The sequence below is a fragment of the Drosophila serrata genome, unplaced genomic scaffold, assembly GCF_035046125.1.
Source record: "Drosophila serrata isolate PLE 108 unplaced genomic scaffold, ASM3504612v1 contig_245, whole genome shotgun sequence".
Lineage (NCBI taxonomy): Eukaryota > Metazoa > Arthropoda > Insecta > Diptera > Drosophilidae > Drosophila > Drosophila serrata.
This window is the reverse complement of record NW_028257143.1, coordinates 1,898,238-1,913,328: the sequence shown is the minus strand read 5'-3', so window position 1 is coordinate 1,913,328 and position 15,091 is coordinate 1,898,238. Positions and strand designations below refer to the sequence as shown.

Here is a 15,091-nt window from a genome sequence, read left to right as displayed (position 1 = left end):
ATATAAATTACAATTAAATAGTATATTCTTTAAAATATCTATTGTGCTGATAATGTCTGTTTCTTAGACTTTATAAAACATACAGGTAACATAAACCGATTGCTTGATGTCCTTAGTCATTCAATCATTTAAAATTTGCAGATTCTCCAATTATTCAGCATTCAGGATGCATAGGAAATGATTTGGCTAAGTGAGTATTATGAGAAATTTGCGGAAGTAAGAGCAAACCCGTTTTAAAACTCCAGCAGACATGCCATAAATTAGATTACCAAGCCCAGGCAAAGGCCCGGAGACCATAAACATGGCGTGTGTCCACTAAATTAGCGTATTCATTAGGAAAAACAAGTGAAATTTGTTCACGATGTTGTCGTTGTTAAGGCAGCGGCACACTCACATGTCCACATGAACATCAAAAGCCCCTCCAAATTGGTTGCATTACTTGATTAGTGTCCGCGCAATGCTGTTATTAAAATTCAATCTAAAATTTCCCCCTTAGCCGTTGAAGTCTCGTGCACTGATTGCATGTCTAATCGAATCTAACAACCTTTCGCAGTATGCATACGGATAAAGGAGCAGCCAGGAAATTAACCGATTTCATATTAAGTGCAAATTCCGGCCTCCCATTCGTGTCATGCGATTGTGACTTGGAGGTGTTCCAGGTCCAGAGCAATAAGGGTTTTCCCATACTCTAATGTCATCCTGATCACGTGACTAGACATTTAATAAAAATCAAGTAAATTTGTATTATATTCTTAAGTTGTATACGTTTTGTAATAGTCTTCAAAGACGCAATTATTTTGGTCTTTATAACAAAGAGAACCTACATAAGTAGAAATTTCTATTTACATTTTTCCCGAACTAAGTGATATGTGATATGACAAAAACCCATTTTTGATTTATCCTTCAAAGTAGAAATAACTTATTTTGGTTTCTACAAACAAATTTAATGGTGTTGGGGCAGAGCAGAACAGAGCAGAGCTGAGGTGAGGTAAAAGAATATCGAAGTTAGACGTCTCAGGGAAAAAGGTAAATATAACAACGCGAGTTGAACAATAAGTAGAGTTTATCCAAGTCTTAAATCCAGATTCAGGATGTCGGACAACAAAGCAGTGATTAAGAACGCGGACATGTGCGAGGAGATGCAGCAAGATGCTGTCAACTCTGCCACCAAGGCAATGGAGAAGCATAACATCGAGAAGGATGTTGCCGCGTACATTAAGAAGGAGTTCGACAGGAAGTACAACCCCACCTGGCACTGCATTGTGGGCCACCACTTTGGTTCGTATGTAACCCATGAGACTCGCAACTTCGTATACTTTTACCTGGGCCAAGTGGCCGTTTTGCTCTTCAAAAGCGGCTAAGCGATGTCAGAACAACAATGCAGTTCTCAATCCCAGACTAACCACGAAATGAAACATCAACTTCTTGGGACGCATTAATAATCGCAATTCAGTTCTATTTTCGATACCTGTAGCTGCCGTTATATCCAATCCATTATTCAAAGTGTAATCCTGGCCCATGCTAATCTCTACAAAATTCTAAAAGCCCATCAAATTCTTTAAAAATTAAATTAAATGCTTATATTTCTTAAACTATTTCTTTTATTTTAAGGCCTAAAAACACATCTGTAAGTAAACAACTTTGTTACTTTTATTTATGCATCTTTTGGAATACCGAAAATTCATATAAACTTTGTTTCAATGATTAATGATTACTTAATTAAAGAGAATATCTTAAATATTCACGTAAAGTTCACGAACTTTTATCACAACGTTCGGTGTCCATTTTCTGTGCTGACTCAGCCGAAGCCAAACACAACAGATAATGCTTTTTGGGTTAATTCCTGCATTCATAACGAGTCCTTTCGAGTTCATCACAAGGCAAACAATGGGAGCACGCATTTCCAGGAGCAAAGTGCGGGAGATCGGGCCACCGATGCAGCCTCACCTGGCTGTGGGCAAATAAAAATTGCTTAATTAAGTTAATTAAAATATTGTCGCTGTCCGTTGAGCTTCCATGTGCTGGCGGCGGCAGTGGCAAAGGAGTTGTCCTGGCATTTATGCGTTTTTATTATCACAGAGATTGGCCAATTTCGGGCCGGACGGCGTTGGGATAATTATGCCAGCACACGTCCAGGGTCGCAATAATAATCATAAAAATAATATTAATAAAGTTCGCAACGGGTGAAAATATAATTTTGCGAAATACTTTAACACTTGGCTCTCAGACATATGAAAATGGGCAATGGGAAGAGTGGGCATTGGCCATTGGGGTGTTATATATAGTTGGTTTGAGCCGCTTTCACAGTTCAATGACTCTTGGCCTTGTCCCCCGATTTCCCGCCAGCTGACGCACATACTGTTTTCCGAACTTCTGCATCCGCATATCGTGGCGTATCGGTCAATCAGACAGATTCTCATGCATATTTCATTGGCCGCTTAAATACAGCCAGGGATACAAACAACAGGCTGCAGGATAAGGCCGCACTTGAAGGCCAAAACGGCCCAGGACCATAAAAAATTTAAGTGCCACGCAATCAGTTTTACGCTCTCTCAGACAAAACCTTTATTAATATTTTTTTACTTTTATGTGTATTTATATATATATCATATTTTTATGATTCTCGACATTAAAAATAAGGCCCTTGGCAAAGCTCGCAAATGTTCGGCTTTTCCTTCGAATGCTGCCCACCTTTGAGCCGCCTACACATCCTTCTCCCACTCGTTTCACATTAGAAGTGAAGTAGGAACTCCGCTTAGAGCTGAATGAGTAATGGCTTCGGGACTCCGAGATGAGTTGAGTCTGCGCATTAAGGGAAATGAGAGGAAAATGGGAGATTTTCAACCAGCGAGAAAGTAGATGGCGCCAGCGAGAAGTTCAAGTTCTCGCCAATTGTGGAGTTTGTTTCAAAAGAAACATTTTCAAAAGCTATTACTTAAAGGGTGCTACACAAAATCATTAGTGTTTTAGAACCCTTTTAAATTGTGCACAAGACCATAAGAATCTGGTCATAAAATTATGCTTTTCTTTTTATACGTAAAACTAAGACGAATATACACATAATTATGATCTCAATATTTAGTTGAAACCTTTGATAAAGAGTTTTATGGGTTTCAAAAACAGTGTTTCATGTAGTGCCCTTTTGAAAAGATTTGTTGAATTTTGTGCCCTTTTCAAGGGATTTTTTGAATTTGGTACCTATTTCAATTGATTCCACACCGAAAATAAGGCTTTGTTATCCACTTCTGACACATATAGTTGTATTAAATATTGGATTTGTTGGGTTTGTCTATAAATTTAAAACTCTGAAATAACCTATAAAATTACTCAAACAAATATTTTCTAAAATAAATATAATGATTTCAATATATTAGCCCTGATAAGTATTTATAGTATTTACAAATATATATTTAAAAAAAAATAAAATAATTATAACAATTAAATAATTTATATTTTAAATAATATTTAATCATTTCCCAACTATGAATCACTTTGATTATATAACCAAAGTTAATATCAACTTTATGCGGTCATGGCTTTGTTTTGTTCGTACATAATTCCAATTTAATCTAGAACAGCTCCCTGTTCGCTCTCTAAACAAACAACATCAAGTGACTACAAATGAGCAGAACTCTTGACCTTTTTCTGCGAGCGGGTTGAAAAAATAATCAAAACTTTTATAAATTAGTGTCAGTAGCAGTGACCTCAATATGAAATTGCACAACATAACTTGAACACACACCACACAGCTACAGATGTGGAACAATTGCGAGTGCAATAGATACGAGTGTAATTGCATTTTACTTGGACGCAGAGCTACAAAAACCAAACCCAACGAAACTCAACCGACCCGACCGCAGAAACATACGCACATGGATATGTAAACTTTTTGTGACCTCAGCTATAATTATTGCCATTTTTTGTTGCTGTTCAGGCACACGAGCCACATGTATCCATATGCATATATGAGCCAGCAAAACGGGTCAGTCCAAAGTCAACATTAGTTTTATCACAGTCCGGAGTCGAGAGGGGCGAATTCTCGACAATGACAAAAAATCTTAATGAAACACAAACAAGACAGGAAGCGCAGGGCGTTGGTGGCACAGGGAAAACCCAACACACAGCAGGCAAACAATAAAAACCACTTGCTGAAAAAAGTCAGAAAAATCCTCATTAAACAAAAAATAAATGTCACGAATTTGTCCCGAAAATTAAAATGAGAGAAATAATGTTATGCTCTCTTAACAGCAAAGGGGTTTTTACGCTGTGAAATAAATAGTGTGCTTTGTAAGATAATATTTATAAAATAAATACATATTTGTATTCTAAATTCAAAATTATTTAATAAGACTACAATATATTGGTTGATAAAATGGTACATGCAAACTAATTGTTTTAAAGGTAAACGTCAATAATAATTTGACAGCTATGTTTTTAGCTTTCTAAATATAAATTGTAAATATTTTAAAGCTTTCTTTTCTGGGCTTCATTTTGACAAGGGTATTTTCCGGATACACAATCTAATTTGACCTTTTCAATGGCATTGTGGTATTGTTGAATCGTACAAACAAAATCTTTTCGAATCCTTCCACGCATGAATATTGTGTAGGCGTGGTCAGTATAATTTCACATAACCATTGTACCGAATAATCTGCCCACATAAACAAAAAGAATCGCAAGACTGGAAAAGCGGAAGAAGAGGTCCTCGGATTTCCTCGCTAACGGAAGCAGATAAAACCGGGTTTTTTTTTTTGGTAGAGTGTGACGAATGTGGCTGCAAGGAGTCGGAAGGACACACATGAAGAATGCACCCACTTGGGAGCCGATTTTTCATTTGGCTTACGAATCATCAACCAGAGCATTTCCAGTGTCCTTTGTCGGCTTTCTTTGGCCACTATCGTCAACGTCAACGCTGCGCTTTTATCACTTTTTACCACTTTTCGTCCTTTACCACTTCCAAGTCCTTGTCCTGGCTTGGGCTTGGATTTGTGTGTCTATCAGAAACTAGCTTTGTTTCCATTTTTCCCTTTATAGCGGACTTCAGTTGATGCTGCTATAGTTGTGTTTTCTTACCAGATCATGATCTTGTTATATCCAGTTTTTATCACACAAAAAATGGTTCAAATTTAAATCGCAATTAAAAGGATAGTTGCGAAAATCTAAAATATAAATAAAAAGTATCTCATAGTCGGAAAACTGCTTCAGTTTCCTTTATTGTTACTCCCATTGTTTCCTCTTCAGATCTCGGTGCTGTTTCTGCTTTTATTTTGGCTATTGTTGCCTTTGATAAATTGTGCGCTTTTCTTTTTGACACATGTCGGCGTTTGTCTGCCCAATGTGGCTGAGACTGGGAAGGAGCAGCAGGACTCGTCTAGGCTGCTCTGAAAAGCCTCAGAGGTTATCGTACTTTTTTAATATCCGCATGCTTTACCTTACCTTAAATTCGGTCCGAACCTTTAACCTTTGCCTGATCTTTGGCTTGCGATTGTTTTTCCTGCAACTAAACTTGTTGACATTCTCAGGCCTGTCACATGACTCTGAAGGCCTGCGACTGAGAACCCGAGCCTGTGTAATGTCAGTCTCCGGATCCCGAGTTCTGTGTGCTCCAAGGCCCGTGTCCTGCGTCCATGTTCGTGTCCGTGTCAGGCGTCACTTTATGTCCCTGACAGCGGCAACAATTTTATTTACTTAATTTGGCTTTAGTTTGTCATTTATTTACTTGTTTGCCACAACAGCAGTTGGTCAAAGTGTCCACCTCACGAGTCCCACCTCCGATTCCAGGGCCACATCTCCAGGGCTCGGATGGATCTGGGCAGAGTTTTTCGTGTGCGTCTGTTGTTGTCACTTTGACGCTGACGTTGATGTTTTCCTACTTCTGGTTTCCTCCGACTTGAGAGTATACAGAAATTGCTATAAGCTTGTCAGCAATTTGAAGTATTTTGTTATATATTCCTTAAAAAGGAGCTGCTGCATAAACTCAATACAATGATAATCCCTTTTATTATTTTAAAAATGTATTTAATTACTACATGTAAAATAAAATATATTTCCATTTGAAAATGATTTCCGTAAGTGCTTTTAAGGTATGTATGTTAATAGTAACTTCAATATATTTTCATGATCATATATTGTAAGTTCTTTGTATTTTATTTCTAATTTTAATTTCAGCTGGAATAAATAAGCTTCTAAAAATCCATTCTGAAAAGTAAGTACAAGACTTTCACAATTAAAATAAATGAAGGCATAGAGCATATTTTAAGGAAGAGTATCCTTTGTTCGTATATATATATCATTACCTTAACAATTCCCATTTGGTTTTATTAGTAACACGGTGACACATTTTCCTGCCCGCACTTTATTGCATAGCGTTGTCGGAACGTGGCATTGAATTTTTTATGAAAATTTAGATCAAAGTCGCTGTTTTCTTTGTTTTGTCTGCCGCTGATGCTGATGCTGCTGCTGTTGCACTTTGGTACCTTAATTAAATATTTATTTCAATCATTTTCGGCAAATGGATGGACACCGTGCCAGGGAGCGGTACGAAAATCCATTCAACGCCGAAGTGAGATCTCACACAGGTGGGACGGGGCAGGCAGGCGCGGCAGAAAGGGGGGCACTAACATTTGTCATTACACATTAATAGCGCACCATTAATCTTTTTCGTGAGCCGGGAGAGCGTGAGGGTCAGAGTGAATGCCAGGCTGGGTCTGGACCTGAATCTGAACCTGAAGCTGGATCTGGACCCGAGTCGTCGTCTGTCGCACAAAACCGTTAATTAATGTATGCCATTTAGCTGGAAAATTGCAAAAGGAACATACACACGTACACAAATCGGTATAAGAAGTAGAGATGACACCGTGAAATCGGTGAAAAGTGTCATCTGGCAAGGACATGATATTCTGAATCACCTTTAAACTTGAGGAACCTCGAAAGAGAATTGCTCAAACGAATTTCAAAATATTTGTAATATACTCAATGTAAATTAAAGTCCTTATTTAAACGAAGCTTTTAAAAATAGTTACTTCTTTCGGATTGTTAATGGATCTCTGCATACAGAATATAAATAGGTATTTTCCATTTTATTGTTAGTATTAAATGTATGTAAATCTGTCAATTCGTAAATGAAAAGAAATAGTCTTGTAAAAATTATAAGAATTGTGTATAAATTATAGATGCATTTTGTATCCCTTTTAAAATTGCATTTGCAATATTATTATCTTATAATAGTTAAGAACTTTCTCGAAAAGCACGATGTCACCACTGTCGCATATGTGTTTTGCCAGCCCATCATAATGAGCGGCAATTTAGTGCCCTTTTGAATGGTGCCAGTCGGTGGGTGGTTGAGCCACTGGACGGGCGCTCCGGTGGTTGGTAGGGTGGTTGGGTGGTTGGGTGGTTGGGCGGTTATGTGGCTAGATGGGTCGCCGTTGTCGCCACCGCAAACAAGCAAAGGCAGTGGCCAAAGCGGCAGGGGGAAGGGATTGGGACTTTGCCTGGAACTGAGACTGGGGATGGGGCTGGGGCTGGGCTTGCCCAGCAGGTATGCTTGATTAATGCTTTATAACAAGGCTCGCACAAAGCGCGCTCTGAATGCATACCCACGCCCACACAAACCACCAACTGGCGGTCCACACACGCACCCCTCCTTCATGTGTCGCCGTCATCCTTGCATTTTAACATTAATTTAGTGGAATGCTGCCGAGGACTATGGAAAGCCTTTCAGCATTCGTCGACACATGTTAATCCGTGTAGTTGTAATTGCTTTGGTTGTTTCCAGCAAAACTTTGCATTAATGGAAATGCTTCGATAATATTTCACCTGCTTTTAGAGCCTAGAAGATATCACATAATGTTAAAATCTAACAAACGAGTAGTTTGTTTTAAATTCAGCATAACTTTTTCTGTATAAAATGCCTTTGGGGCCATAAGATGGCTTAATTAAATTAGGAAATTAATCGCGCAGAGATCTCATTTTTGGGCATTGTGTTCCTGACGTGGTCAACTATTATTACTTCTAGTCCGCTTCGCTGCACTTTCCCTTTTTCATAATTAATTAATTCTCTTTTTTTTTGTATTTTTTTCTTTTACTTTTGCATTTCTGCAGAGCTTTTTGCCCTTGAGTGCTTCCTGTGGCGTTCGTTCATTAGGCAAAGGCGGAAGAAAAGCCAGTGGAAAAGTTGAGGGAAAAAATAAAATAAAATGAAGCTAAAAAATATGTCTAAAGAGTTAAAAGGTTTATTCACTTTGCGCCATCCGACAGGGTTCTCAGGGTGTTAAACCGAGTTTCGGGGTTGGAGACACATTTTCCGAGTAGAACATTAAGTAATTATAAGTTGCCCAGGAGTTGGCTGAAAGTTGCAAGTTGGCATCTGCAGCTAGGCAAACATATTGCATGTCTACGCCCTTGTAGACACACATTCGCACGGCCTGAGACCGGCGCACACTGAGTATGCGTAATGTGTTGAATAATTAAATTGTCAAACAATTGGCTTTTGGCAGAGAGACAGTGCAGAGATGACGCCAAGGAAATGTTGAAAGTAACTGGGATTTATTGTCTAGCAGTGCCTCCATCCTGCCTGCAGCATCAGGAGAACGGAAAACGCTTAATCATCTTTAATTGAAAGCACTTGATGAGCTAGCCAAATGCCAATGAACAACGAACAATGAACAATGGCGGTGTCGAGCGAACAATCGGCATTATTTATAATGCTTTTTAATCTCCATCTGAATTTGCATTTGGTTTTTCTGTGCGAGAGCAGTGTGTGCTGGCAAATTCATTTGCTGGCTGATAGGATTCAATTTCCTTGTCATCATCAAAACGTTTTCAATTAAACCGTATTTATTATTCAGCAGATAAAACAACAGTGCTGAACAATACCTACTAATGCTAAGTCGGCTTATCAATGCCCAAAGTTCTCGGGATCAATTTCTGGTTCGAGCGAATGTGTCAAGAAATAAGATCAAATTAAAATGAAATTCAAATTTGATTAAATAAATAATAGTACAATGAAGTCCATGAATACGTTTGTGACTTCATGGCAGTTCATATTGTGTTTATACATACTTCTCTTTCCATTTTGCAATGGTTTTATTCAGAAGCGAGTTACAAAAGCTTTTAGGCAGATTGCCAGGATTTGCCATTGAGTAGTTGAAATATTTAACCGCAAATCTGTTGAGTTGTTAAATACGAATGAAAATCGATAGAAAGGCTTGCATTAAATATACATAAATAAATGTAAAAGCAAGAAATAGTACTGCTTTGATGTTTTGTAAAAGTCGTATTTTTAATTTAAAATTTGTTTTCTTTGATTAAAAATTTTTGTGACAACACCTTGACCTCTCCTGTCATCCATTGACCTGGACAATGTTATTTAGGCGGGTTCCTCGCCCTCCTCCCCCTCGTCCTCCTCCGCTCCCTCGTCATCTGCCGGATTTTCATCCGCTTTCTTTTGCCGTGCAGAACTCCTTCGGCTACCTTTGGATTTCTGTGAGCTTCGGCGACTCGGTTTACGAGGCTCCGCTGACTCGGTCTTGCTGTACGGCGGCATATCAAACTCCTCCGGATCGAATTCCTCCAGTGTCTCCAGGCGCAGAGTGGCCAACTCCGACCAGCAGCAAGGCACCTCTGGTTCTGCCAGCATCACAACGGAAAGACGGGCATCACTCGCCGCCTGAACTCCCTTGGCGGTGCCATCGAAGACGAGAGTGCACGAGGGTTCTGCTTCTCCCAGTCGAGCCATGGCAATCAAGTACACATCCGGTTCCGGCTTGAAGGCCCGCAGCTCCGCATCGTCCGCACAGAGAACGGTGCAGAAGATCTCGAAGAACTCCTCCCGGCCGCGGATCTTGGAGCAGTACATCGACTCGGAGCAGGAGGTGACCAGTGCCAGTCCTATGCAGCACTTGCTCAGGTGAGTCACCAGTCGCTCCACTCCCGGCATCAGAGGTGGATTCGCGATCAATTCGGAGGCGCGCTCATTAATCTGAGAGAGAAACAATTCCCAACCGATGGGCATTTTTAGCTTTCGGCAAATCAACTCGGCCATCTCGGCCGTTTCCATTGGTCCACTTTGGATCAGCAAATGCTCTGGGACTACCCGATCATAGCTCAAAGCCACTTCCAGCAGAGCCTTCTTGTAAATGTGACGGGTATCTGTTGGAGGAGCGTGGATGGATCAGCACAAAGATTCCGAATCCTTTGTTTTTAAGGGAAAACCTCACCGAAGATGGCACTCTCCAGATCAAAAATGCAGTAGCTAATCCCCGGACAACAGCACATCGGCGGACACCGGGCGCACTCTGGTGGAGTTTTGGGTATATTACAGGGAGGGTTGCACATTCTCAGATCGTGTCTAAGAAATTTTTAAAAATTTATATCTGAATTACCCTAATTATAGCCAAAATTGTTGTTGTTTTTGTCATTAAAAGCAATGTCAATGCGAACCAACTTTCAACTTCCTGAAATTAAATCTAAAACTTCAGCAAAAGGAATTTAAATTTACCTTTAAAATAAAATGACCCAAGGACCTCTTTTCCTGATTATCCCACGGATACTAAGACAAATGGAAAGCCCTTTAGTTTGAACTGGTCTGAGACATAAAACAATCGGTTACTTGGATTTGCATGTTAAAGTCAACGTAATTACAGCTTCGCATTTGAGAGAGAGTTATAACGACGCTCCCATAAAATATGTACGTAAAGCGGCACAAAATTGTATTGAGTTTTAATTTTCTTCTTATATTTTTGTCACAAAAGAGTTTTTAAGAAGATCTTAAAAATGGCGGCAGTCCAAAATACTGGGGCCTGAAGCTCTCCAAGGATTTAAGTCTCAAAGTAGCCAGAGCACTCGATCGCATGGAGACTAGAGGATCGGGAACGAGAACCACTTGCATTCCAGCGGCCAGAGCAGCCTCCATACCCAACAGTGAGGACTCGAAGACGAGACACTTGCTCGGCTCCGGGCTCTCATTAAACTTTGAGGCCGTCGCAAGGAATATGTCTGGAGCGGGTTTTCCCTTTTTGACCTCTTCGTCGGACCCGCTGAGAACCACATGATGGAAGACATCGAACAGTCTGGAGTACCGACGAGTCTTGGCCTCGAACGAATTCCGACAACTGCTGCTCCCAATGGCCATGGGGATATTGAAGTCATGTAGATGCTTCAGGAGTCGCTCCACACCTGGCAGTAATTTAAGGCGCGCATACTCACCGCGACTCAACAGCTTGAGCTGATGCTCAAAATCATAGCGATTCAGGTCATAGGTATTCACAATGAGGTCGACCTGTTCGGACTCCGGCTTGCCCATGCAGCGCATCTTCAGATCGAAGCCATAGGTGTGTCCAAAGGGATCGAGGATCTTCTGGATGGAATCATTTCGCAATCGTTCACTGTCTATCAACAGCCCATCCAACTCGAAAATACAATGGGTCACCGGCTGAAACAAGCAGCGCCTCAAGTTCGGTTTTATACTCTGATCTTCTTGAGACATTTCAGAAATATTTACGGGAATTTATTTAATATATTAAAAATATTTCATAATTTTGAGATATAAATTTGGGGTTCCTATGTTAGCCAAACTCGAATTTGGAGCATTTGCTGAAGGCTGGCAGTCCGAATAGCTGCGGCCTGAACTCGGCCATCGAGTCGAGCACCAAAGTGGCGCCTTTTCTTTGCTCCTTGGACACATGCTCCTCGGGTATCATCACCACTTGCATGCCAGCCGCTATACCGCCCAGCAATCCATTCGGAGAATCCTCGAAGACCAGACAAGACTTGGGTTCCGCTGGGGGATTAAAGCGCGAGGCAGCCAAGAGGAAAATGTCTGGCATTGGCTTTCCTCTGCCCGGCTTCAGGCCAGGATCATTTCCGCACACAACATGATGAAAGGCCAGCATGATATCCTTATGTGACTGTGCCTTTATATCGAATATTTTCCTGCTGGAACTAGTGGCGATGCAAAAGGGTATTCGGAACTCATGCAGATGGAGGATGAACTCCCGGACCCCCGGTAGCAGGGGACAGTGGGCCATACGTTTTGAGGTGTTTGCCTCGAACAAAGCACAGAATTCACTGGGTCTTACTGGAAGATTCAATTCCTTTACAATGGCAGCAGACGCATCCATTGCCGGCATGCCCATATGGCGCGTCTGATTCTCCCTGGTGTACCCATGCCCAAATGGAGCCAATGTATCCTGCATGGATTGCAAGTATATTTTCTCAGTATCTAAAATCAAAAAGGATATTCTAGAATTAATATGTGGGGAGGTAGAACGGATCTGGTATCAAATATAAACATTATGAATGAAAAGGTTTTAACCAATTACTGATTCTTAAACCTGCAGAGATCATTTACCCATCAAGGTTCCATCGCAGTCGAAGATGACATGAGTGACTGGACAGTAGCATTTCGGAGCCATTTCTCTGGCGTTCTTTTACTGCAGCTCAAGATCAGTCTTTTCACAGCATATTGATAATTTAACCTAATTAATTTTGATCTTTGAATTTAACTAGTCCGAAAAGAGAGTACTTTTGATTATTTAAATGTTATTATAGTTTTGGAAAATAAAAGAAAAGCCTAGCATGATGAACAATATATTGGTGCTATGATCATACAACTCTAAGATTGTACTAATGTTTTCGCTTATAATTGGTAAAACTTATAAAATCAGTCACATTTTGTTATGGTTTTTTTATGTCAAGCAACCGAACTGTAACAGCTGCATTGCTCGTGTTCAGCTGTCATTTCCGTTTCCGTTTTATATATTTGCTCAGTCTAATGCATGCGGCGCACGGCTTTCAGCCAAGATCCCGCTGCCTTTCGCCAGTTGTTGCAAAGTTGCGTAATTGATTAAGCAGTTGCCAGGCCAGGCCGCCAGAGACGTTTTCACCAACGCGTCGCCTAAAGTATTACTTTGGCCAAAACGTGCCACAGGATTCGGAAGGAGTGGGCGGTGGTTCCAGGATGTGGCGATGCGGAACAAAAGTTTCGATGGTGGGTTTGGAGCAAGGTATGTCAAAGGTGAGTGCATCGCGATGTTTGATCCCGACTTGAGTTTAACAGCCAAACGCACAGGGTTTACAAGAAAAGGATTTCTGCTTACAGACTTTAATTAAGAGATAACCCTAGCGATAGCAGTGCGATATCTGACTATTATAAGACTAATATATTTTCCTAATGCATAATTGATACTTCTCCCTTCAGTACAAGTACAACTAATCCAACCCCATAGTCTATCCAACGAAGTGTGCACTTTTATTACCTTTTATTGGCACCATCTCCTATGCAGTCGGAACCATTGACCGTAACGCATTAATGTCGTCCTGTGGCCGCCAAAAAACGAACCAGAAGTTGGTTCGACGATGGCTGCTTTGGTGGCTGAATGGCTAACTGGTTCGCTGAGCTTGCATATTTTATGGCCAAGTCCAACTTTAATTGGAACAATACCAATAAATGCCAAATGCAGATGGCCAAAGGGGAGAGCCAAAAAGTTTGATGTGCATTGACCGGGATATCGAAGGACCCCGCACAAATCGCCGCTGTCTGCAACCGTGGAAATCAGCTCAAGGGAAAACATGCACACACAACACTAACACACACACATAGATAGCAACCGCGACCGCAAGGATAACAACGGCTTTGGCCGCCGCACCGCGTCCTCGACGTTGCAAGTTTGCGGTTTTTGCGGACTGAAATTCAGGGAACAGGCTAGCAGACCGGTTAACAATTCAATGAACGCAATTACTGCACCCAGATTTGAGGCAGGTGGAGACCCAACGTTGCCACGACAGCGATTAGAGACGCGCTCAAATTAAACGTTTACAACATATTGTTGTTGGTCAACGAAGTGGGGATTCCCCTTACCCAACTTGCCGCAAAAATTAAGAGAGTAGAGTGTTTGACAGGTGAAATACTCATTGCTATAATAAACCATTAAAGGCATCACTTACATTATGAAGTATACAAGTTAATTTCTATCAGATCTTGTTTAGTTACTCCTACTTCCATCCGTTTTTATGCCAGATCAAAAACAATTCTCTTTTTACATATTTGATATATATCCTTAAATATTAGTAAGAAAATTGTAAAGTTAACAGCAGGACTACACAGTATGCTCGCCTCTCTATTACAGGGTACCAAAAAAATTAAACAGTAAAACCGTTAGGGGGATCCCAAATGGTTGGCTACATAATTTATGCGCACAATTCGTCGCTGCATTCGAATGTCCTGTACTCGAGTCCTGTTCTCATTTGGCTGCCACAACGCACAGCTGACGCACAGCGTCCGGACAAGTGTCCGTCCGGCCAAGCGTCCCGTCCGATTAATTAAAAGGCATTTTATTGACTGGAAGAGAAGGAGGAGGACATTGGGTGGCACATGGCACGGAATGGGTCACTTTTAACGCCAGTACCTTGGTGCGAGACTGACAGCAAATGGCTTTAGCTGATTTGGCATTTTCCATTGAGTCAATAAGAAATGAAAATGAGACTGCATGAGTCCAGGCATTGTTAAGTTAGAACAAAGTAAAGTCAATTTCGATCGGAACAAGAAGGAATTCGCAAGGTGGCAAGAAGGACATATGGTCGTAAAGCATGTCTTGATAAAGATATTGAAGAAACTGTAATGAAATTGTTCCCATTAAAGTGGTTACAGAATAACGGACGAAAAGGGATATCAGTTGCCCTTTGAGTTTGTCTCAAAGAAGACCATCAAATTGAATAAATAGTATGGCATATAATCTGCCAAAGAGTAACCCAATAGCTGGCGGGCAAACCGCAAAATCTATCCTCTCGGCACTCAATAAAGGCCATCCATCTATGGACAGAGCGGACTCAAGTGTCAGTCACATATTCCTTCAATCATCACGGCGCTCTCTTGAGCGATTTCCCCAAGGATCGCAGTGCAACAATGTGTGGCAGAGAAGAGGGGCTTTGGCGGGGAGCCAACATGGGCACAAAGTCCAATTTGTTTGTAATGGCATTACTTTGTTTACAAAACAAATTTTGTATGCATAGCGAGTAGTCGTCGGCGGAGGCTCCAACTCCAAGGGAGGAAAGAGGTGAGAGTCGTCTGTTGGGGATTCCTACGATTTCT

General features: G+C 40.9%; 4 protein-coding genes across 5 annotated transcripts; 1 reads left to right on the top strand and 3 right to left on the bottom strand.

Moving 5' to 3' along the window:
- The first annotated feature begins 851 nt into the window (after positions 1-851).
- Positions 852-1,592, top strand: Cdlc2 (Cytoplasmic dynein light chain 2). Its single transcript, XM_020954777.2, has 2 exons — positions 852-1,026; positions 1,085-1,592. The coding sequence occupies exon 2, from the start codon at positions 1,092-1,094 to the stop codon at positions 1,359-1,361; it is 270 nt and encodes an 89-aa protein (XP_020810436.1). The 5' UTR covers positions 852-1,026; positions 1,085-1,091; the 3' UTR covers positions 1,362-1,592.
- A 7,688-nt stretch (positions 1,593-9,280) lies between these two features.
- Positions 9,281-10,658, bottom strand: LOC110185854 (putative pseudouridine-5'-phosphatase). 2 transcript variants are annotated; one of them, XM_020954863.2, is made up of 3 exons: positions 10,502-10,658; positions 10,221-10,351; positions 9,281-10,152 (listed from the first exon to the last, which is right to left on the bottom strand). In XM_020954863.2, the coding sequence occupies exons 2-3, from the start codon at positions 10,336-10,338 to the stop codon at positions 9,371-9,373; spliced, it is 900 nt and encodes a 299-aa protein (XP_020810522.2). In that variant the 5' UTR covers positions 10,339-10,351; positions 10,502-10,658; the 3' UTR covers positions 9,281-9,370. The 2 variants fall into 2 exon arrangements, with proteins under 2 accessions (XP_020810522.2, XP_086688206.1); XM_086832080.1 differs by lacking the exon at positions 10,502-10,658 and having other exon boundaries at positions 10,221-10,487.
- A 49-nt stretch (positions 10,659-10,707) lies between these two features.
- On the bottom strand, positions 10,708-11,488 carry LOC110185782 (putative pseudouridine-5'-phosphatase). The gene has a single exon (XM_020954785.2). The coding sequence runs from the start codon at positions 11,486-11,488 to the stop codon at positions 10,760-10,762; it is 729 nt and encodes a 242-aa protein (XP_020810444.1). The 3' UTR covers positions 10,708-10,759.
- On the bottom strand, positions 11,477-12,613 carry LOC110185783 (putative pseudouridine-5'-phosphatase). The gene is made up of 2 exons (XM_020954786.2): positions 12,353-12,613; positions 11,477-12,223 (listed from the first exon to the last, which is right to left on the bottom strand). Exons 1-2 carry the CDS (start codon positions 12,414-12,416, stop codon positions 11,568-11,570), a joined length of 720 nt encoding a protein of 239 aa, XP_020810445.2. The 5' UTR covers positions 12,417-12,613; the 3' UTR covers positions 11,477-11,567.
- Between the last annotated feature and the right edge of the window lie 2,478 nt (positions 12,614-15,091).